Raw genomic sequence first — 24,792 nt, forward strand, 5'->3', positions numbered from 1 at the left:
AGCAGAGGGATTACACAGCAGCTGTAACCGGCAGTGTGTTCATCATAGCTTGGCTCAGTAAAAAAAAAAAGAAATGGGAATCCTTCCACCACAGAAAAAGTTAACTTTCATATCAGAGCACGATGACTAAGTAACAAATGGTGGTGGGTGGCGGGGGATAAGTCCTACTCTAGGTAAATCATGCTTATAGTCTCATCTAAAAGGACAATGTTAGTACCTTTATTTAAAAAAGGAGAAATAATATTATTACTGAAATCAAATGACCGTGTCTTGCTGATAACATTAACACAGTAAAACTGCATGCTGGTAAAAACATCTCAGAGGGCTTTGAAATGTCTCTGTGTTTGTGTCAGATCTGTGTGGTGTGATGCTGTGTGTGTGTGTGGTGTTCAGTGTTACCCTGCTGTGAGGGGGAGGTGGGGACAGCTGGCTGGCTGAAGCTGTTCTCCTCAGTCTGAGTGAGCTCAGGAGGAGACTGAGGAGGGTCCTGCCCTGGAGTCAACTGCAGAGAGAGAGAGAGAGAGACAACATGACCGTTCCTTCGAGCATCGGGAGTCACTGCGACATTAATCTCACGTTCTCTTCTTCAACCCTTGCGTCACCTAATATGGTTATCTTAGCTAATCAGAGGCTCTCCGCTGTATGAGTGTGATAGCATTTGGTAATTATGGTAGCTACCATCTTATTTTCAGTGCTATTTCCAGCTTGGAAATGATAATACTGGTGCGGTAATAACAACAACAATACCATGTTATTTCTCAGGTCATATCCAGGTAAAAGCTTGGTAAAGAGAGTTACTACAGGCTACGATGAATGTGATACCTTCACATCAAATTGTTTGGGAATCACAGGGTGCCTCACGATACGATACGTGGTCCACGATACCAATAATATCGCGATACAAGGATTCTGTGATAATCCATATATTGCAAGACAATCAATATAGCGATGCATTACGATATAAAACTAAACGTTCGATTTGAGGGGAAAGTTATCCTCCCTTATGTCTCATACACGCATTTTCCTTTGCCGTTTCTTGTAGTGACGTTAATAAAACTTCCCTGTAAGATAATTAATAAAAGATAAAAACTTCCCTATAAGATAATTAATGTGATTTGCACAACACGACGATCAAAACAGGCAAATAAAATAGATGTGCACACAAACACAAGCTGACAGACGGATACACTGATCAGGGTGATAACATGTAACTGAAAGAGCCAGCTGGAGCACAGAGTGCACACCGTTGAGAAAACTGAAAAAACCTCTTGCAAAAAACATAAACTGAAAACTCTTTTGAGTTTGATGTAAAACACATGCACCTTGCATAATCACAGTAAAAATTGTGTATATTTCTTAAGTTATATTTCAGTTTTTTTGGAAATTGAAAGCTGTAATAATGCAAATATCTTCATGAATAAACAAGTTACCTTCCTCCTGCGCTGTGCCGTGTTGGAGATCTTGTCAGGCGTGACTCCCAGGTCAGACAGCACCTTAGCAATTCCTCGGGCGTCCACGCCGCAGTTAGGAGCTACATTTTTCTCGCACCGCCTGTGCACATTCATCTTACACACTGCGGAAAAGAGCAAAAACTCCTGAGTGGGTTCAGGTGACGCCAAGGAAGCTATTCTGACTCAAACACCTTTGTTTTGCAGTTACATCTATCAGACAGTGAAACACTGTAGGTCATGAAAGTTCATATTGTTGTTGTTTTTTTACTTTGTACAGGTGATGTATTATTAAAATACCTTCACACACACACTGAAGGTTATCGAAGAATACGATTGATGCTGCTGTTGGATTTATTACAACCACAACATTGTTTGTTCTATTTCTTTTATTTACATGCCGAGTCTAACCTAACTTACTCCATGCATCCAGTTTTCAAGGATTGGCTAGACTGGCTATATATGCTTTATTATTGTTATTTTTTTATTGTTGTTTTCATCTTCAATTGCAACTTATGAGTGAAACAGTCGTCCTTCAGGACAAACCAGCTGTCGGTCAGTCTGTTAGATTTTGCTTCTGGCTCAAATCACCACAGTGAAATGATTCTTCCTCAAAAACAGTCCACAGCAGAATATCTGCTGTCATATTCAGCTTGAACAGTTTCCTCCGAAGACAGTAGAACTGCAGGTGTGTATATGAATATGTAGGAGGATGAGGTCATGCCCTGGATGTATATACATCCTTATAGATCAGCACCAGGCAGCTACACTCTGTGTTTACCTTTCGTCTCAACAGACTCAGAAACAAGCGATTGATTATTGACTAATACATCAATTAGACCTATTTGTAAAGCTGTAGGAGCTTGCACTCCCTATAGACACTATTTATACAGTTCATAAAAAAACAAAATGAGATTTCTCAAATTGTGTGTTGACATTTCTTAATAAACAACTAGTTTTAACAAAATCAAATGAAAATTAAAATCAATTAAGGTTCATCTGGACTATCATGGACATATTCGTTTTATTATCACTCACCTTTGCACTGCAGGCCCTGCCTCATGAGGCCCCACAGCAGAGAACCACAGTGGTCACAGAAGGTGGGGACCTTGTAGTTGTGGATACTGAACTTATGGGGTATGTTAACACTGAACCGCTGTGAACCCACCTACAGAGAGACACACACACACACACATACATACAAAGGTGTTGGTAATAAATTATGGCAGGAATAAAACATGTTTCTCAAGTGCGTGCAGTGTACACGTTACCAAAGTAACCCGGATTATGAACAAAAGGCCTGAATGGGGGTTTTTGTCCGCGAGTACATAGTTAAGTCAGTACGTTTTCATGCTCAGTTAAGTTGAACTATGGTCGACGAACACGCCATTTACTTGAACTGTTCTCCTTGTCCATGAGCACGAGTAGGGAATCAATTTATAGACTGAAGTGTGTCCGCCTCTGCTAGGCTAGGCGGCAATCCGCCCCCTCTTTCAGCTTGTAGTATTAGGTGGTTTCCCATTTATCTTGCTTGTCTTACTCCCATCCATGAACTTAAAAATATGACATGATTTAAGCTGACACAGCAGTTAAACCGGCCTCTTTGTCAGTTCAACAGAATTTCACCATGTTTTTCGAACATACACAACATAAATTAGTAGCTCAACTGCCAATCACACAACTTCGATTTAGTTCTTAAAACCAATACTTGTTTTGTTCTAATGTCATGTAAACACACTGAATGTGTGTATTTATGGTAAACATGTTTGTGTGCATGTGTGCATGTGTGCATGTGTGCATGTGTGCAGGTGTGCATGTGTGCATGTGTGCAGGTGTGCAGTAACCTGAAATAAGTTTTATGTAATAAGGGTTATAACTGGGGGACATGCGTCCTTAGACTGATCAGATCTGAGGACCCGTTCAGGATGGATTGGGAGCGTTCAAACGTCAGCTCACTCAGCATGAATGTTATAACATTAGGGAAGACATTTACTTATTAACACATAATGCTAAAGAGAGACGAAAATGTATGGGGGTTTTTTTTGGTTTGTTTTTGTGCGTGTGTGTTCACCTCCTCCGGTGTGTCCTCCTGCTTCTTCATCCCAGCACATTTGGTGATGATGAGCTCGTGACAGCGCTTATGAACGACACATGTACACACTGGAAGCAGAGCATCAAAGAGAGAGATAGTGAGAGTTTGTCATAGCGAGAGTCTTTCTTTCTTTTCTTTTTTTAAATGATTGTTCCTTGTCTATGTTCAGAGAAAAGCTAGGAGAGAGAAATAAAAGGGGTGTTCCCATCATTCTGACGCAAAACCGAATTAGTATGTGAGCCAACTGACCTTATTAAAGGTGTCAGGTATTGTGACTCATCTGCTTTAAATGTCAGTATAAAAATTTTACACGCACTTTTTGCTCTATTTTACTTTAGGGTTCCATTTTCAGAATTCTGCGTGTATCTAAAATGTGAAATTGTGATCGAAAACTCGGAAGACACGAAGAGTAAAAATACGCTCCGTGTTACAGGGACAGGGACAGCGTGAATATCGTCAGCCGTACTGATTAAAATAGAAGCAGACCAGGGATCCGTTTCAAAAATGTCATTTGCAAGCACAACTCGCAAGCTGATCGCAACTACTCTGCCAGTGTCACGTTTGCCAAAAAAAAGTGAAACTTTCACAGAGCAGATACTGTAATATATCTGTATATATCTGCTCATAATGATAGACAGACAGACAGACAGACAGACAGATACTTACATGTAGACACAAACAACAAAGGTAGAAGTATAAAAAAGGGTGATGTGTAGCAGTAAAATGGCAGTAAATGATTAGATTAAATAATTAGAGTCACCTTATCTCTCGCTCCATCTTAATCTAATTTCACCATACCAGTGTGTGAAGTATATGTGAGGAAGAGGAGGACGATGGGAGAGCAAATTATCTTATTGGGAATAAACCGGCCTCCTGTGAAAAGTCTGTAGCTGACTTTGCGTCGAGCAATACACCACTGTATTTTAACGTTGGCGATAACGGTGATACTTCTACTACTACAACTAGCTCAATATTTTCTTAGGTGGTACCTGGTATAAAATGTTTCACAACTACTGCACAAGAGGACCAAAAATTCAACACACATCTACCAACAAATATAGGATGTGTCGAAAAATGCAGTTTCGTATTGGTGGGTACAGCCCAAATCACAGCTGTCATTCAGTGAGACGTAATCCCTCTTGTGTTCCCATCGCGCTTAAATAATAAATGATGTGTAATGTTACCTGAGAAATTGGAAGCGGCCAGAGAAAAGTACTCACCCTGACACTGGTATCCCTGCTTCCCCAGCACGCCCCTATCACACCACACACACACACACACACACAGGAGTTTGCATTTCAGTGAAGTTGGTTTAACGAAACATGACATTACATCAATTAGCATGTGTGTGTGTGTGTGTTTTCTACCATATAAAATCTCTGCAGTGTGAGCAGTAGGTCGGTTGTCTCAGGTAGGTGGCCATGAACTTGTGTCCGTTGACTTGATGGACGCGTCGCCGGACGGCGCCCTGTCTTCGGCGCGGGCCGATCCTCTCTCGAAACACTCGCTCCTCATTGTCGTTAGTTCCCGAGGCTGTGGAGTGAGCAGAGAAACACATGACTTTCAATGAATGTTAGTTTTTTTTATTTATTTTTTTTTTTAAACTTCTGGGTAAGTTTCAGATGAGGATTCACACACACACACACACACAAGGATTCACACTACACAAGTTTTCTAATGTCCATCCGTTTTTCCCTCCTGATACAGCTTGTCCAAATAAGGGCCATTTGCATCATGCTGCTCAAGATGTTTAATCATTCAACGGCCTCTCATCTTCCGTTTCCCCCTCTCCCTCCCTCCTTCCCTCCCTCCTCACAAACACCCCACACCTACCAGAGGCCTATGCATACGTATGTGCATGTGCATACTATTTATACTTTCATGTGTGGGCACTAAAACGAAGGACAGCATAATAAAACACTCCTCCTCAGCGAGCAACATCCAACCAGCCGTTCCCTTCCTCTCTGCATCTCCCCACAAAGATAAATGATTTCCGAGGGTAACCTTAAGACAAGAGAACCACCTCCACTCTCACTCCCACACACGCGCACTCCTTCTCTCTGCGCTCCTGTCCTAGTTTGCTATTCTTTCCCTCTCCCTCCATCTCTCTCCTGGGTGCGTTATAGATGTAGTTACTGCAGAGCCTCTCCAGAGTTTGATTACAGACAGGAGGTCTAGGGACCGTGTGTGTGTGTGTGTGTGTGTGTGTGTGTGTGGGTGTTAGTGTGAGACAGTGGTGTTGTTGAGGGAGGTGGGGGATAGGGGGGGTTAAACAGGCCATTAGTGGGATCACTTTGTTTTACATAATACATCATCCATCTGTCCAGGACAGCATCACATATTGCAGACAAAGATGCAGTGGCTAGGATTGTTGCCTCACAGCGAGAAGGTCACCGGTACGGATCCCGGTTTGACCCGAGTGCCTTTGCATGTTCTGGTTTGTTCCCACAGTTCAAAAACAAGCACATTGGACCTAAGTGAGAGTGTGAGAGTGAATGGCTGTCCATCCCTGTATGTTGGACTGGTGACCTGCCCACGGTCGCCCTTTGTCAGCTGGGATTGGAGGATGTAGAGGATGAAGTGGTAGAAAATTAATGAATGAACAAACACACACACACACACACCCAAACACATACTTAGTAAGAATTTAGACACAATGCATTCCCTAACCTTAACCTAAACCTAATACTATCCAAACCCTAAAACCAAGTCTTAACCCAGAAAAAGGTCTTTTAAAGTGTGGCAGAACATGAGGGTTTAGAAGAGTTCTGGTCCTCGCAAAGATGTATGTACAAGTACACACACAAACAGACGTGCTGACAAGGAGGGGGTGATAAGGCGTATCAACGGTTAGGAGTGATCGTCGTGGAGACAGACGTACTCTGGACCCACCTGGGAACTGGCTGTCCAGTAAACACACACACACACACACACGCACAAAGACACACACACACACACACACACACACGTGGGTAGACAGAGCATCCGATCTGACACAAATATGCAGATAACCAGCAGAGAGAGCAGAGGAAACACTGAACTACAGATGGTGGTATAAACAAATATGACATCAAAATGAATAACAATATCACTCTGGCAGGAGCCCATCTGCCTCTCAAATGATGAATGAGACTACAAGTAGATGTGTGTGCACAGTAAAACCTGCTCACATTAACCTAAGAACATGAAAAAAAAAAGTTCCCAAAATCATGATAACAGCAGCTGGAGGAAGGAAGGTTGTGGCTGAAATTGAAGCAGCTTCTCAGATGTTAAGCATGATTGCAGGTGCTTTTTAAAACATTCATGCGCTGCACACAGGAAGTGATTTCTTTAGTGTGGAGGCAGGTGGAGGCAAGAGCGACTTTGTGCTCGTAAAAGTGACGGCAAAAACGAAAAGGAGCGCCCACAAAAAGGTTTTCATGCTGCTGCTGCTGTATACACACAAACGCTCCCTCACACCAGTCTGATTAGAATGGATTAAGGATACACAGCAAACAAATATTGTCACACTGTTTCTGTTCACGATGACAAAACAGAGACATAATGAAAAAACGTTGTCAACAACAACAACAACAACAAATCACAGCAGCTTTGAAGGGAACAGAAAAGAATGAAGACGGAGAGGGGACTGCAGAGGATCAGATTAGGTTGGATTATTATTATTTACTTCTTAAAACCAACAGATGCAGAGGGATGGAGAGGAAAGAAGGAGGAGAGGACTAGAACATGTCCTTCCAACGTCTGAAGCTGCAGAGAACAGATTGCACCAGGGGAAAAAATAAATCTGCTAAAAATACCACCTCTTCCTCTAGTTTCTACTTCTCACCCTGTATCTCTGCATCCCTCCTATCTATGAGTTTGCACACACACACACACACACACAAACACACCATTTGTTTTTATGAGCATGCATTAACATGACGAGCACTCAAGTCAGCTGAACTCAGAGAGGAAGTTCAGGAGTGGGTGTAGTGTGGGTCGAGAGGTCACAACAAAGAGTCCAATCATTGATGAGGAGGGCAAGACACGCACGCCTGAGACTGTGTGTGTGTGTGTGTGTGTGTGTAATCCGTGGCTCAATCTCACCTACTATTCTGAGAATCCACTAACTCTCTACTGCCCTCTTTATCTGTCCTTATGCGAGGAAACTACGTTCACCGGCCACTTTATCATGTGCACCCGCTCGACCGCTTGTCAAAAACAACACAAATATTTAATCAGCCAATCTCGAAGCAGAAACTCAATGCCTTCAAACTGGGGTTCAAGCTGAGCAGGGAGAATGAGGAAGAAAGGTGATTGAAATCATTTCAAACATGGCATCCATGGCTGCTGGTGCCAGACAAGTATATGTGAGTATTTCAGAAACTTCTGATCTACTGGGATTTTCACACACAACCATCTCTGCAGAGAATTGTCAGAAAACAAGAGAAGATATCCAGTGAGCTGCAGTTCTCTTGAGGCAAATTGACAGACTCGTCCTTGTAGCAGATGGACACCGTTGGCAGTTGAGTGTATATTACTATATACACTATATACATACAGACTTTCAGTGGAAAGACAGCGAGCGGCTTCTATATATAACCAGGTGCGAGGATGCACAGGTGCAAGTGAGAATCGCTCTTCTCGGCACACCATGCGAGCCAGCGTAAGCGTGCAGAGCTTATTTCCACGTTTAATGAATACAAACAAGCTAAGGTGATGGAGGGAAACAAGAGAACGAGAGAGAGAGAGAGAGATGGAGATTTTTCTACGAATTCTGTTTGGTAGATTTCTAGGCCTCTGGCTTCATATTTGGCCTATTACACAGACATTTCCCCACTGTATCCTGTGGCCTCAAGTTCCAATAGCACAACGTGGCAGTGAGAGCAGAGGATAAAAGAACAGTGTGTGAAATCACGAGCCACTTAGACGCAGACAAATGAGGTTGTGAACCATTATCATATTATCTCAATGTTGTACTGTTCTTACCAGGCTTTATCACAGTGGTGACACACCTTCAAAAAGACTCTGTACATTCAGAAGTAGCTGCAGAATCAGCTGATTATTCTCAGCAGGTTTCAGCCACTACACATCCTCTATTAGATTGTTTTCATTTGATATATCGTCACTAAAAAGATGAATCATAGCCACTTTGAGCTTATCGTAAAAAAAAAAAAACAACTGTGGAAATTCAGAGTTAACTAAGGGCTTGAAGTAATAATAATAATAAAAAAGTGTCAAATAAATCTGGTTTATTTTCATTTTCTCCATCATACCACCTGCACGATTCTCTGCATCAGAATAAGAGGTGTTAAAGAACGTAACTAAAGCATTCCCCAATAAACCAATAAGTGGTCATATAACTACATGTAATTATTTGAACATGCAAACATGCTTTCTTACTTTGTCTCACTCTCACTTATCACTTATCAATCTGGTTTCAGGCCACAGGAGGTTGACGTTATTTTGATTTTGATTTGTTAATGTTTTCGTTTTTGCAAAAGATCCCTTTATATTCCGCCGTACACTACCTGTACCCGACAGCCGTTAACAATTAGCGGTTGAACACAGAGCAGTTAACAGCTGGAGAGTTCCACCAGGAGCTCCAGGAAACTGAAACCAGATGTAGGAGGACAATCTAAATGAATCCTCGAAATGAACAGTAACGTGGCTTTGTGAGACTGTGTTTGCCAACAGAACAGCGTCCTCATATCATCCTCATGAGGTAAATGTAGATGTAGTGTTACAGTTACAGCAAACACGACAAATAAAAAGATCAAGTTATTTTTCTTGAAACTATGTCTATTTTTTACTCCATAATATCAGCATGTATGTGTGTTAAACCGCTCTCTTATTCTCTCTTTCTGTGTTTACAGTAGAAGAGCGGTGTGTCACTGTGGTGGTGGTAGGGTGGTGGTGGTGGTGGTCTTACCCTCCGTGGAGGATCCAGACAGATCAATGATCACATGCACTTTCCCCTCTGGTTCCAGGTCAATCTGTGCAGGCAAAGACAGAGAAACAGAGTAGATAATTAAGGGACAACGCAGATAAACAGTGGATGCAGCACAATCAAACACACCATTTCACATGGAGGAGGTCAGACGCTTGACCACCGTTACACTTCTCCCAATGACCTGCGCCAATATCAGCATTAAAGTCATCATCATTATCAGAACTATTTTAATTGCTTTCCTCAGCACCATTACTGTAGTCCCTGTTTACCCCTGATGTTAACTTAACAGAAAAAAACTGCATCTCTGCATGGAGCTTTCCCATTGTCTTGTCTCAACAGACCTGACAAACGCAGGAAGATAAAGTGATGCAGCTGCAGCAACACGACATTTGCTCTTTTATTAAGACAGTAATGCATTGTGGGAACATTATTATCTGAGTTTTAATCCATGTGAGAGAAAGAAATCACGCCTAGAAGAGCACCACAGCAGAAGAATACAAAAGTTTGGTTGTATAATAATGCCATCTTTTAAATTCTGTATCAGATCCAGATATAAATACCTGGAAAATTGAGAAATAATTATACTATATGGCCACTATAGCATTCCTTAACAGATGAACATTATTATCTGAGTTTTAATCCACCTAAAAGAGAAACAAATCACACTCAATGTTAAAAGTAGATCAAACTATCATCATCATGTTTAAAAAAAAAAATATTTAAAAAGAATTGTCAAAATAAAATAAAATTGGGTAATTGCACACATCTTTAAAGAAATAAAGAAAAAGAAAATTCAGATTTTGACAATAAAGATGCCAAAAATAAGGAAAAAGGTCAACTCACAGCTCAAATAATATGACATATCATTTGAATATACAGTACTGTGCAAAGAAGTGGTTGGTGTTATATGTTAATAAACTGTCTCCTTGAGTTTAACTCTTACAACATGCGTATGTAATGCTCAAGTATATCTTGAATAACGGCGTAATAGATCTTTTTCACTGCAGACATTTGTCAACATGAAACAGTAGTACTATGTAGTACGAAGTACTAAGTAATATACTTATAAACTTGACACTTTACAAGTGAAGTAATAATTATACGATATGGCCACATTAGCATTCCTTAACAGATATCTTACAACAGCCCCTCCCTGTTCTGCAGGATATTGCATAGTTATAATGCCGTCACAGTAATACATATAATGGTAACATATTCCATTAAAGTTATAATAGTAAATCATTATCAAATTGCCGTTAAGCCGTTGTGATACGTGGATCATATTTATTCCTGTTTTCTCAACATTAAGGTCAATCTAAGGTCATACTGTTCTTCCTGTCTTTCGGGCTATACCTATTCTGCCTTTAATTCTTCGCAGAAGAAAAGAAAAAAGAAATAAAACATTAACCTCTAATCGCTAATATGACGTTACTATGAGCCAAAATGACAATAGAAGAATGCATTATATTAAACAGTATAAAATGTATTCATTATTGCTTGTAAATGACTTACATCCCCTCCTTAACAGAGAGTGAAATCACTTGAGTGAAGAGTCTGGGGCCAACACATTTGTTGCAGTGTTACATTTTGGACATAATTATGCTTGTGGCGTCTGATCCAAACCTGTTATTTTTAGATCACCAGTGAGTGAGTGAGTGAGTGAGTGAGTGAGTGCAGTCCTGTGTGACTGTAAACTGGCCAGAATTAATATTTTGTGCTGCCACAGCACAGACTACATGTAGGAGGATGACTGAAGGGGATGTAAAGCTGCTAAAATAAGGAATGATGTCACCACTATACACATATATATATATATATATATATACAGAGGATTAACAGATTATAACACATGTATATATATATGTATATATATATATATATACATGTGTTATAATCTGTTAATCCTCACCATACAAGGTTAAAATTATATGACGCAGAAATGAATGGAATTATGAACTACAGATGACTGTATAATAATTTACCTTACTATTGTTATTAATCATTATGCATTACCAATTACATTTATGAGCAAGCAGCTTGGATTGTAGCACATAATGAGCACTACTGGAGTTTGTACGTGCAGTTGTCACCATTTCATATTCACAGAACAAGATAAGCAAACACACGACACATCCATACACACACACACACACAGACTTATTCAACAAATGGTGACATCATCGCCCACTGACAATATACATGCAATTATGGAGATTAGAGAGAGAGAGTGCTCGAGACAGCACAGGAAGAGTGAGACGGAGAGGTTTAAATCCTTAGTTAAGCTCTGGGACAGCAGCAGATCCTCTTATGCAACAGTCAGTCTGACACACGGGCAGCAACACACACACGCACACACACTTGCATTGCTGAACATGAGACACAAAAATTGCACGGAACCAAATGTCCATACCATAGTTGTTATTTTAAAACACAGTACACCGTGCACGGTGACTAAAGTCAAATGTTACCTGACGCATTTTTCCCGAACAGAATTAGACTGCGATGGTTTCCAATAAAGACGTGAATTGAAATAGCATGACGCATCTAAAACAAACACAGCCTTACATTTTTGAGTTTGTGTTACTTGGTCTATAAACACCTACGTTGACAACTGGAAGGAAAAAAAGCGACGCCTTCATTTAAAGTTCAGTAAAATCCAACAGAAAGAAAGAAATTATCTGCGACTATTACAACAAAAACATGAACAAAAAAAATACCATTAGCTGTTGTCTATTTTCTTTTTCCCTGAAAATGTATTAACTTTAAAGTTTTGGACTTCCTAACAGGAAAAAACAAAATGTTTCAAGACATCACTTTGGAAATATGCAACATAATTAATCAGAACAATTACAACCCTGTATAAGTATCTTAACCTAAATATAATATATAAAAAAACAACACAAAGAATAGTAGATGCATTGACAACAACTGCGTAAGGTTTGTGACCTATAAAAGCTATTATTCGTCCTGTTTACCCTTGAAATGTTGTGCTAATCCTCAAATGTAACCACTTGCATAACAATGCATCTGAGCGAGGATTCCAGCTGAAAGATGGACTGCAGAGTGGAGCACATGGACGGCACCATCACTTTTTAGGTTTAGTGCTCTGTGCTCTGTGCTCTGAGGTGACACGCCACACCACTGTTCTTTTCACTTCAAACTAGAGCCACGTTATTGCCAAAGAAACGTGAACTCACCACAGTTCTCTTCACTTTTAATCTCATGTGTCACATGTTCTAACATATGCAACACAATCATTTAATACTGCACTATTTCATATGTTAGATATTTAGATTAGGGATGATTAGGGACCACTTTTTTGTGTCCGATATCGATATCACAAACTCGTAGTATTAGTCCGATACAGTCTTTTTAGACCATTTATGAACTATGAAGCTGTTCACACCACATTTGTGCTGAGTCGCTTCAAATACATAATTCTCCAACTGTGCAACAAATATTGTTCTCCCAAAACAGAAGAAATAATCAGCCCAAACATGACTCCGCTCAAATGATGTCCAATATTTGACCAGTATTCCCATCCCTAATTTAGATGCAACAAATGCAAATTAATCCCATGTTAGTTAAAACCATGACTACTGAAACTGCCAGAGTTGCATCAAAATGATTTATCAGTTCTTCTACAAGGCTTCACATAGCATAGGTAGCAATGATATCTCTGTACCATATGCTGTTTTAATGGGTTAAATTACAGGAAAACCTCTATTAACTCGGGCGTCACCACATAAATTCACTGAAATACCGGATAATGTAAACATGTCAATGCAGAAATAAAACATGAATCAATAATAAAATTGTACATAATCAATGGTGTTGCTCAAATATTTGACACTGATGTTAGCTATGCAGACATTTCTATGGTTACCATTCTACTCAAGCGTAGCCGCGTATCCTAGCAACAGATCAACGCAGCGCTTCCTTTTGTCGGTAAATTTATTTTTAGACAACATTGCTTACAATGAAAGTCAAGAGTTGAACGTACAGTATTACGGTATATCACGTTTTTCTGTGTCTTTTCTGTTTGGCGTTGCTGAAGATGTAAAGATGTGGCGATCACAAGATCAGTCCAGAAACTATGCATTCATGGTGAGGTGGATTACAGAACATGGACGATGAATGCCCTCTGCAGTGTACATGACAGTATGTGAGTAAATGACAGCATGACCACCAAGGCTACAACAGAGATGGATGTAAACTGTAACTTTAGTTTTATTGTCTGAACAACAATCCAGTGCTTACATGAGCCAAAACATTTCCTTTTATTTTGAAGGTTATTTTCTCACCTTTTAATGACCATTCACTTATTCCAGGCAGTGCTAGTTCTCCTATTATCCATATGAGGCGTGTATATCTGTCAGTATCATAATAATAATTTAACACCAAATAAAATAAAACATACCAGAAGATGTTAGTGATGTTTACCTACATTTTTAGTCTATATTAAAATAACTAAAAACTGGACTCGTTTTTCGCATTTTGACAACTTGTACATTTATATTATCCTTAACATTTACAATAATGATTTACAGTCCATGTTATTATGCCGTCCTCTAGGACACGAATGTAGCAAGCAGTCGGTAAATTTAACTAAACATTAGTGAAAATCGTAGCAAATCATTCAATTCAATTCAATTCAATTCAATTCAATTCAATTCAATTCAATTCAATTCAATTCAATTCAATTCAATTCAATTGCCTGATAGATATTGTCCTCGTTTAACAATAAAAAAAAAACCTTTAGACACTAGAAACAAACACAAGACTCGTCTGTAATTATTCTGGACCATAATAATGAATTGGACAGATAATCTAAACAGAGTACCAGCATATTGTGAGACATGCCGCTACTCAAAATAGTGAAATTAGGAAGGGCCGGCCCACATTAAGCACTGCTGCCAGGGACACATCAGAGTGAGGAAGAAAATATTGGTACTATAGCCAGTGTTGTGTGTTGTCTGTTTTTGTATGTATTTATCACTGATGGATCAAAACCCATAAACCCATAAAGCGCAAGTGGAAACGGGAACTGAACAAGACCACAGCGTCCCATGGTCCCGTGTTGCTTCCACAATGCCATCAACGTACAGGTCTTTTGTTATTGTTTTGATTGAGACACACCTAGCAGGCCTAAATGACATACTGCGCCTTTAACTGATAAATATTGTAGCGTTATTCACTCAGCAGAGTGAATTATTCATCAAGCAAAATGTTTTTTGTTTGGCCACTAATAAAGTTGCCTGCAACCGGTTAACTGTGCTGTGAAATGACTAGGCATTCACCTGTCATGTGCACACACACACACACATGCATGCACTCACTGAGCTTCCTGAGCCTGGTGACAGAGAAAGGAGAGAGAGAAAGAGAGAGCTGGAGAATCTGGTTCCTCTCATTAATCTTGTTAGACCAATTAGGACACTGATCGAGCCAGGGAGACGGATAACTTCACAAACGCCCTCACTCACTCACTCTCTCTACACTGTTTTCTTTGTGTGTGTGTGTGTGTGTGTCTGGGGACTTTGAAATGTACTTCAGATGGACGTTAACGTTAATAACACACACACACACAAGCTTAACTCTGTTGCATTTCCGCTAGTACCACACACACACACGGCGCTCCAAGCACACTCGCACACAGACACAGACACACACCATATGCAGCGGCACAGAGAAGCACTCAACCAAGCAGACAGGCCACTCAAAGCTTGCATTATATCAATACTGTGGAGCTAACCCCCTCCCACTCTCTGTCCATCGAGCTCGCTATCTCTGTCCAAGCAGACAACTCTCTGTGTGTGTCTCTCTCTCTCTCGCTCTCTCTCTCTCTCGCTGTGGAGCGTTTAGTCTCAGTGACAGCCTCCCACATCCATCTGTCGAATAACAAAATTCGGCTTTGAGTGAGCTTGACCACATTCGCACAATGACAGGTGCGTGTGCGTTGTTGTGCGCGCGTCCTTTCTATCAGTGCACGCACACACACACACACGGACAGGAGGCCCATGCTGAGTGAGACAGCGTGAGAGTCATGCATCTTTAATGTAACATCACAGACGGCTAATAATGTAAGAGAAGCTGAGCTGTGCGGTGGGGGTGGGGGTGAAGGATTCAGCAAAGCCAGATCCCTGTCATGAGTGTTGAGTCCGACTGTCCAGCAGCACCACACACAAGACAGGAGACAAACTGGTTTTAGGGGTGACGACAACGTGCGTGACATCAGATCAGACAGTCACAGTCACCCCTGTTAAAGCTGCATCATTAGAAACACATTTCATTGAGACTGAAGTAAACAAAAAGTCTCTCACTCAATACCAGCTGTCAATTTAACTGGAGTCCACTCATATGTGCCATGTTTTATTGTCCATTTCCCTCTAAATGGGAACATCATTTACAAAATGTATATCATGTTCTATTAAAGAACACCAGAAAGTAGCAACCAGTGGTATCACACCCTTGTCATGAAAACCAGACGAATACTTGGTCTGTGGAAGTAAAGGACAGCAGGAAGCACTAGCAGCTGAACCTGTTCAGAAATTAAACTTTCATTACCGATATTGTGATTTAAATTGCAATAATTTTCTGTACATTAAATGGGTTGGGTTTTTTTTTTCTAGCTAAGAAACAATACTAACAAAGTTTTTTGTATCACTAGCAAAACAATGGATTTCTGAAATCTGTTATAAAACCGAAAACAAAGCTCTGAAAGAGTCAATTAAATGGAAGTGGTTTGCGAAATTTCAACTAAAATGAAAAAGGGCAACATTTATTTATATGTTCTAAAGATAGAAACACAGCTGGGGTCTCAAAAAGAGAGACAGGGGACAAACAGTGTGCATTTCACCTGCTGTCCCAGAGCTCTCCAATATCCTCCCATTCCTTCCCTTTCACTGAGAACATGCATTAAACAGCCTCCAGTGCACACACACACACTCACACACAACACACACACACACACACACTCACACTCACACCAAAATTTGACCTGATTTGGCATCAACGGTGCACCACACAATGTGTGTGTGTCTGTTGTCACTGTGGCAACACTGCACACACACACACACACACACATCTTAAACCCAGTCTGTCCTACTTAACCAGCTCCAGGTCATCAAGGGGTGGAGCCCATGATGTCACTGTCCGGCAACTTGCCATGGTGAGAGAATGGCGTCTCGGGGTCAGGAATAAAGAAAGAGGAGATGACAATACGGCGGTGACCTCCATGATTTCATGTCTTGAAAAGTGTAAAGTAAGAAGGCAGGGTCGAGGATAATGGTGCCCCTGGACAATGGTGTTTTGATGGTAATGAGGATGTCGGGACAACTCACAGGACGACACCAAAACTATTGTTCTGATGTTTTCATGTCATGGATGACCTAACTGTCGCTGTGCAACTATATATAGAATGGGATTCTGATATAAATTCACACATTTATCTGTACCATCAACTCCCATCTCATAGTATGTCCAGTTTATACTCCAATAAAGACGGACTAAGTAAAAGAAGATTTGCAAAACCTCCTCCTGTTTGTTATCGTGCAATCTTTATGTAAAAGGAACTAAAATGTGGAATCAGCAATTTCAGAGCAGGTACGAATCTACGCAAGAATTGCAAGCTCAGGAAATTAAATCCAATATAAAAGATTCAACTAAGCGCTGTATCTTTTAACAACCAGATATAAAGAATAAACGATGATTACCCTAAGGTTAGAGACAAGATTAGTAAAAAAATAACAACAGTTTTTCACATTTTGAAGTTCTTTTACTGCAGGCGGAAAGAATACATTTTGTGTAAAGGGAAAAGTTTGAACCATGGTCGAGTGGTAATATGATTTAATTGGCTCTAACTGGCCTCTAACTGGAGTCCTTTCATTAATCCTGGCTGCTGTTAAGTATAAGCATGTGAGTGTGTCCGAGTGCATGTGTGTGTTGATGCCAAGAGTCAAAGCACGGCCGGCTGACATCTGACGTGGCCCGTGTCCCTGTGAGGAAACGTTACACTGTGTGGTCATCGCGTCTCACATTCACAGTCCTCGCAGTACGAAAACCTGCAGCCTGTGGTACTCACATGTACTCACAGACACATCTACACCTCAGCCCATTCGTCACTTTTCATCCGCAGCCTTCATTTTCTTTCCTGTATTTATTTCCCTCCTGAAAGCATTTTCAATCTCCCTTTTTCTTACGAGAGATGTTCACATTCTCCTATCAGTATCAGGAGATGCTTCCGGCAACGCTGGAAATGCCAAAGGAGAGTAAGTGAATCTATGCAACGCCATTTCTTCTAAAGTAAAACACAATGACGCAAGTGTAACTGCAATTTTCTTTTCCCGGAAATCAATTCTCGACTGCTCCAAATGACACTTGCGGTGTACCGCCACTATCGAGTGTTTTTAGTCGTGTAGCATTAGACGGAGCCAGATAATTCAAGTAAAAACAACTTGACCGTGCATGTGTTGACAATAATCTATTCAGTGTCTACTCTTTTCAGGTCTGATTGTAAACTTGCTTCTGCTGCCAACTCGTGATGTTGAGCCCACCAGCATCAAGGTCTACTCCAAAAAATAAACAAAAAATACTGAATAAACAAAAAAAAGCTGACTATTCCTGCTGCAGAAGGCCTTTCAAGGTTGTCTGTTGGATTGGTTTGCTGACTTCTTTAAAAGACGAAATTATTTCCATTTAATAGTCATGGAATATAAAACAACTATACTGATGTTTTTTTGTACGTATGAATTGTTGTTTTCATTAACTAGAGAATGAGCGCTTTGTATTTACATGAGCTGGGTCTTTTATACAAAGGCCAGCATGTTCGACCGACACAAACTCAACATACTGTACATCCTTTGACTTTTAATAACAACTGAAGGCCACCATCGCTTCTCCTGCATTTGGAAGGGAAGGGTGGGATGGCAGACATTCAGCTACAACATGCAACTCCACCACTACATGTACATACTGCTCCTTTAACAGAAACCAGAACTTTTTATCACTATCTTATCACTTAACATCAAGAAAAATAAACTTGACCCCCTCTGGTTTTATCCAACTTTAGTCCTCTCTCTAAACTCCTAGTTGTCTCTGAGGAGAAAGTGGTTTATAATATTATATTTAATTGTATCATTGAGGAATGCCACTATGGGTTTAAGCCGAGCCACAGCACAGAAACAGCCCACTTAAAGGTTTTTAATGACCTGCTTTTAACTGTTAGCTCTGGAAACTCTGCTGCCTTGGTGCTCTTAGACCTGACTGCTGCCTTTGATAGAGTAGATCGTAACGTTTCTTTTGTCTCACCACGAGTTGTGTGTGGACATTAGGGGCACAGCCTTTAATTGGGTTTGGTCCTATTTATCAAACAGAAGCTTCTCTGTTCTTCTAGGTCAATATTCCTCAACCAGTTGTACACTTACCTGTGGGGTGCCTCAGGGCTCTATCCTGGGTCCAATACTTTTTTGGGGTCTTTCTCTTCTAATTATCCAACAGCTCAGCTTTCATTCAGTCTCTGCTGGACTGGTCTTAGCTCATAACAAAAAGAAAACTGAAATGATCTTATTTGGACAACCTTAACTTTTAGACGGCTATCACAGTGTTATTGGCCTGTTCCTCTCAGCCTGTCACACATCTGCAAGGAAACTCTAAACTTGAAAGAGTAGATAAGCTCTGTAGTAAAAACAACCTTCGTCTGATTACAGCTCCTTGCCACGGTGAAAGTCTGCCTTCCATTGAAAGATTTACACGCCGTCATTATGTCTCGACTGCCCTACTGTAATTCCCTCCATGTTGGTCTTGATCAGTCAGCTCTTGGACACTGCTGCTCGCCTTATGACAGGGACAAAACACACAGAGCATTTCACTCCTGTTTTGACCTCTTTACACTGACTCTGGTCTATTATAGTAATTATTTTACGATCGCTTTACTTGTTTTTAAATGTCTTAATGTTCTGACACCTACGTACCTGCACATAGAGCTCTTGAAGTCACTCACTCCCGGCAGAGCTCTGATCTCAGCTGACCAGCTGCTCCTGCACGTGTTTAGATCACGGCTAACAAAACAGACACGATGGAGCCTTTTCTAAGCTGTGAGAGCTGCCCAGCAAATAAAAAAAAACTCCTCAAGACTTATCTCTTCTCTCTGGCTTTTAGCACGAGTTAGGCAAGACAGCTTGGCCTCATTGTCCAGGCACGGACTATCATAAATGACTTATTTAATTGTTCTATGGTTTTATCCTCTGATAATAGTTTCTCCCCCTCTCTCTCACACACACACACACATATACACTTGCTCCTGGTCTCTCTGCTCTGTCTCTGTCCTGTCCCCCCATTTCTACCTTTTTGGTTTTATTGTTTTGTCCTTTTCGCTGTGCCATTCTTGTGTGTTTTTGTGCACAGGCCTGCATGTGTTAGTGTGTGTCCTCTCTTCCTCTTATTTTGTTTTACTTATCTAATTATTTTATCCTTGTGACGTTCTTATTTACTGACCTTAATTTGTTAATTTGTTTTCTACCCTTATTTTAACTGACTTATTTATGTGTTTCTAATGTACTCTCTCTCTCTCTCCTTAGTCTCTGCTCTGTCACTCCTCCCCCCATTTTTCAATTCATTTAGCCATTTTTTTTAACCTTTCTGCCTTTGTTGTGCAGGTTTGGACTGTTTTGTTTGCTTTTGTAATTGTTGTATTGTTTTTATCATTTTTGTTGTGTCATTCCTATGTGTTCTTTTAAACTGGTCTTGATATGTTGATCTGTTTTCTCCCTGTGTCTCATCACTTCCTGTTGCTCCTGCTTTGTTTTTCTCCTCCCACCTCTTCTCTGACCCCCAACCGGGCGAGGCAGATGGCTGCACATCTTTGAGTCTCTCACATCTAATGAATATGGTAACACTTTATATTAGGGAACACATATTCACCATTAACTAGGTGCTTACTAACATGCATATACAGTAAGTAGCATACTAGACCTTTATTAGTAAATATTAAGCACGTATTAACACCTTAGTTAGGAAAAATCTTAATTCATGACTCGTAATAGAGGTAGAATAAGGTGTTAGTACATGCTTAATAATTACTAATAAAGGGCTAGTATGCTACTTATATATGATAGTAAGCACCTAGTTAATGGTGAACATGTGTTCCCTAATATTAAGTGTTACCCAAAACACAAAACTACAAGTGTAAATAGTGTCCAAATAACTCTAATTAAGTATATGTTACTTAGAATATGTTCCCCATACTGAAGTGACAATCTACTGATTCACCAGTAGTTGAACAATTATTAACCAACACATGTTCCCTAATCTAAAGTTGCCTACCTATGAAGTCCATACTAAGCACATAAGCAGCATATTGAGATCATAATTGATATACAACAACTTCCTAATTTACAACTAATAAGTAATAATTAGTCAATGGCTTACTGGTTGTATAATAAGGCCATGCAGAATAAGGCATTAATAAGTACTTAATAATGACTAATTAAGAGCCAATATGTTACTAATGTGCATGCTAATAAGCAACTAATTAATGGTGAATATGTGTTCCCTAATTTAAAGTGTTACAGAAAAGTGCTAAATATGTTTCCGTTAAAATACTGCTCTATGTGAGGGAGGGTGATGAGTGAGTTGGGGGCGGGGCTTTATATTTATCTTGTGAAGCACTTTGAGTTACATTGCGTTGTATGAAAGGTGTGTAGAACCTGATAATGTAATAAATCCCTGATAATGTAATAACCCTGATAATGTAATAACTTCCCAAGTTATTACATTATCAGGGATTTATTACATTATCAGGTTCTACAAGGTGCTTCATAAATAAAGTCTGATTGATTGAGTCTGTAGACAGTGCGCTCTGATCAAAGCCGTGTTTTCAACAGGTTGGACACAAGTCAAAATACCTCGGGGGTTTTGACATAAATCTTTGCAACAACATGTGTGACAGCGACCAAATATAACACATTCATCCCCAACATCTTATTTAGAAGTGCCAAGTTGAAAGTCGTGACCCAGGACTTTCGTTGCCATCGTCCGTCGCATTGCTCTGCCACTGACATACCATTGTTGCCACAGGAATGTGCAGACACAGTTTTGTTTACAGTGGCATGTGGCTCACCTCGACATAAAGGCAATGCAAGGCAAATGTATTTATGTAGCACATTTCACTGCAAGTGAAGTCAATGTGGTTTACATTATAGGATATCCAATGGATAAAATCTATATATCTGGCAGCAATATGTAGATCAATGGGACAGTTTATATACATAAAGTGAATTGTGCTGTAAAATGAGTGGACATGGTATGTTTTACGGTATGGTAGGCTTTACAGCCACGACTGATTTATCGTGGATATCTGAGGTTGTAGCTTCATAACTACTTTGTGTCTTTGTGCCTTTCGACCTGGAGAACTTGTATCAACCTGTCTGAGGCCTGAGTTTGATGAGTCCAATAGAAATGAGGTGGCATCTCTTCTCGCTGACACACAATCTCTTTAATTATGCTGAAACCTGTTGGTTTAGAACTGCGCTAGTGAACTTTACAACACATATTATGTGATTTCTGCTAGTAGGGGGGTGTCTCAATCAAAACAATCACAGAGGACCTCGTTTGATGACGTCATGAAGCAACATGGAATCGTTGTCCGGCAGAGCTTTGGCAAAACGCCCGGTAAACACCAATGATCTGAATATTTCCTTCTTCATGTTGATGTTTCATGGGGAATTTGCCTCAGAAGTTATAGCTGTCCTATACGGTGGTATATAAATGTGGGTACGCATGTCAATAAAAGGGGATCTAACATTGAATATAAATATGGACGTCGTTTTTAGATATATATCAAGGCAGAAATGTCACATTGTCTATTTTAAATATAAACAAATGTCCATCACATTTAAATCACTGTCAAATAAGTTCACACAGTGTTGATTAAATCTATCCGCTCCACACAAGTCTCTGTGGATTTCTCAGTGTAGAGGTGTTTAGATATTGTCCTGTGCTGGACACCGGAAGTGATTTGTTTTATGTTCAGTGACACGGAGGCAACAGCAACATTGCACTGGTAAAGTGAGACGACTGCAAACAAAAAGTTTCAGTATTGAATTCTACAGCTCAAATAACCCAGTCACTCAGCACTCCTGCACAGCCACTGTATACACACAGATGCTCCCTCAGTCAGGTCTGATAGTATTGCTTGACAGATGCTGTTTTCAGATTAACATTACATCATACCTGTTCACAAAAACCTAAGAAGCTTTATCTGATTCTGACTTCTAAAAAAGCACCACCACCAAGACCGTGTTCTATTTTTTTTTCACTTTTTTTCTTCTCTTCTTATCCCCACTCACTCCCTCCGTCTTACTCCCCCAACTCTCACCTACCCATCCTTCTCCCTGGTGTTTCTGTGGGTGAGAGGCTGTCACCAAGGGGACAGGCTGTCATTGTCACCATGGGGATGGGCTCCGCAGAGCATCTCAATTACTGAGTGGGACAATTAATAAGCATCAAAGCCTGGTTAATATTTCACTGGGGGCACAGAGCAGGAACCTGGCCCTCAGCACTTTGGTCCACAGGAGGCGGATCACGGAGAGGTGGAAGAAGACAAAAGAGAACAGGAAGAGGAGAGGAGAGGATGGGAATAACAGAGTGCAGAGACGAGGGAGACTGCGAGAGATGATGAGATGAGATGAGAAAGACAGCAGAAGGACGGAGGAAGTGAGAAAGACAGAGCAGAGGTACACGTGTCTCTGTTTGTCTGAGGAGAAAGAAGCTTACACTCTGCTCGGATTCTCACTGTGGGTCAGTGTTGGCTTACGGCATCATATTGAGGAAGGTTATTAATCATAATATTATTTCCTTACTATTTTACATTGTCAATTTATGCCTCTAAACACTGTGGAAAAAGTTCTTCCTGTGTTTCTTGGAATGCACTTTATGAACTGAGAAATGACGGCCACACTATGGTAGAACTACAAAGGATTCCCTGTTTTCAAACTGAAGTTGGCAATTTGAAAGTAAGGACTAAGCAAATAACATAGGCAGTGTCATTAGTTCATGTACATGTGATTAGATATCCTGTAACTCTGGGTGATGCAGGCATGAAGTGGAAAAGTCAGAGGATTACAAAAAGTGATAATAATGTGGTCCAAGTATGTGTGTGACACATTTCACTAGAATCAATGTGGCCGTTGTTGAGGTGTTTCGCTAGAAACAACAAACATGAACAAGACGAAAACAAACCTGCCCTCTTTGTGTTACCTGTCATTTGGGTGTGCACGCCAGAGTACGTACGGTATGTTCACTTGGCAACCGCTACCAACCCTCATTTGTGTGACCTCTTAACCTACCTGTCAAAACAGATTTACGGGAAAAAGCCCGCTTAAGAAATATTTTGTGTTGTGCTGGCAATACTGTGATCACCAGAGAAATCGTCAGCGGTAAGGTTTGGAGATTAAATGTGTCAAGCAAAAATACCAAAACACTGTCTCTTTCCGTCTTATTAAATGCATCGACTGGCTACTTTTTCCTCGGGTTTAAATCACTGTCGATTTATTATCTTTGGTTTAAGGACTGCTAAAACAAGATATTTTGGAGTTCTCTCGTTTAAACCATTTGAATTTACATGATACTGACAGATTATTATGGAATTATAGATCAATAACAATGACAAATTAAATTTGAAGATGCCAACATTTGGAGATCGCACTTGGATTTTTATTTTCTTTTTTAAAACCTTTTAGACATTTTCCAGATGATAATAATAAAGAAATGCTAATTAGTTCAAGAGAAATAATTAATGCAGATTAATGGATAATGAAAAATAACTAATGAACTGTGTCCTTCCTTACCCTCTACACAATAAGGGTCTAATGAAATATCCTGCTATGTGGACACTAAGTGGAATGAGGCTGCAGGTGTTTGATGCCAAAAAACAACTTTTAATTAGTGACAGTGTTCACTTTTAATAACTGCAGTGATGCATCTTATTTTGAAATCATTAAAAATTAAACTGCTCATGTTCCTTTGCTGTGCCTGGACTTTACTTCCTCCTTCCTGACAGGTGACCATCGGGGTGTGGAAAAAGAATCGCTCGTTAGAGGCATTGCAACGCTGACATGGATGATTCAGCGTCGATGCACTGACAGCACCGTAACCTGTTATAGCCACACCATATTTTGCTTTTTTACCATTCGCTGGAAGCTGCGGCTCGGATGCAGAAGCATTCGTTTTATTTTTGGAGGTGGTTTCAAATTAATCTGTAAAGACACGTTTAAAGATTCAATACGTGTCCAACTACGTGTTGCTTGATGATAGATAGAAAAGTG

General features: G+C 40.2%; 1 protein-coding gene across 1 annotated transcript in view; it reads right to left on the bottom strand.

Annotated features, from left to right (window-relative positions):
- The window catches only part of prkcea (protein kinase C, epsilon a), a 37,059-nt gene that overhangs the window by 8,085 nt on the left and 4,182 nt on the right, over positions 1 to 24,792 (bottom strand). Inside the window, exons 2-8 of the mRNA XM_058620762.1 lie at positions 9,452 to 9,515; positions 4,908 to 5,073; positions 4,761 to 4,795; positions 3,520 to 3,608; positions 2,487 to 2,616; positions 1,431 to 1,573; positions 400 to 502 (exon numbers count right to left, since the gene is read on the bottom strand). Coding sequence (XP_058476745.1) covers positions 400 to 502; positions 1,431 to 1,573; positions 2,487 to 2,616; positions 3,520 to 3,608; positions 4,761 to 4,795; positions 4,908 to 5,073; positions 9,452 to 9,515 — 730 coding nt within the window. The remainder of the gene's footprint in view (positions 1 to 399; positions 503 to 1,430; positions 1,574 to 2,486; positions 2,617 to 3,519; positions 3,609 to 4,760; positions 4,796 to 4,907; positions 5,074 to 9,451; positions 9,516 to 24,792) is intronic.

The sequence above is a fragment of the Solea solea genome, chromosome 21 (assembly GCF_958295425.1).
Source record: "Solea solea chromosome 21, fSolSol10.1, whole genome shotgun sequence".
Lineage (NCBI taxonomy): Eukaryota > Metazoa > Chordata > Actinopteri > Pleuronectiformes > Soleidae > Solea > Solea solea.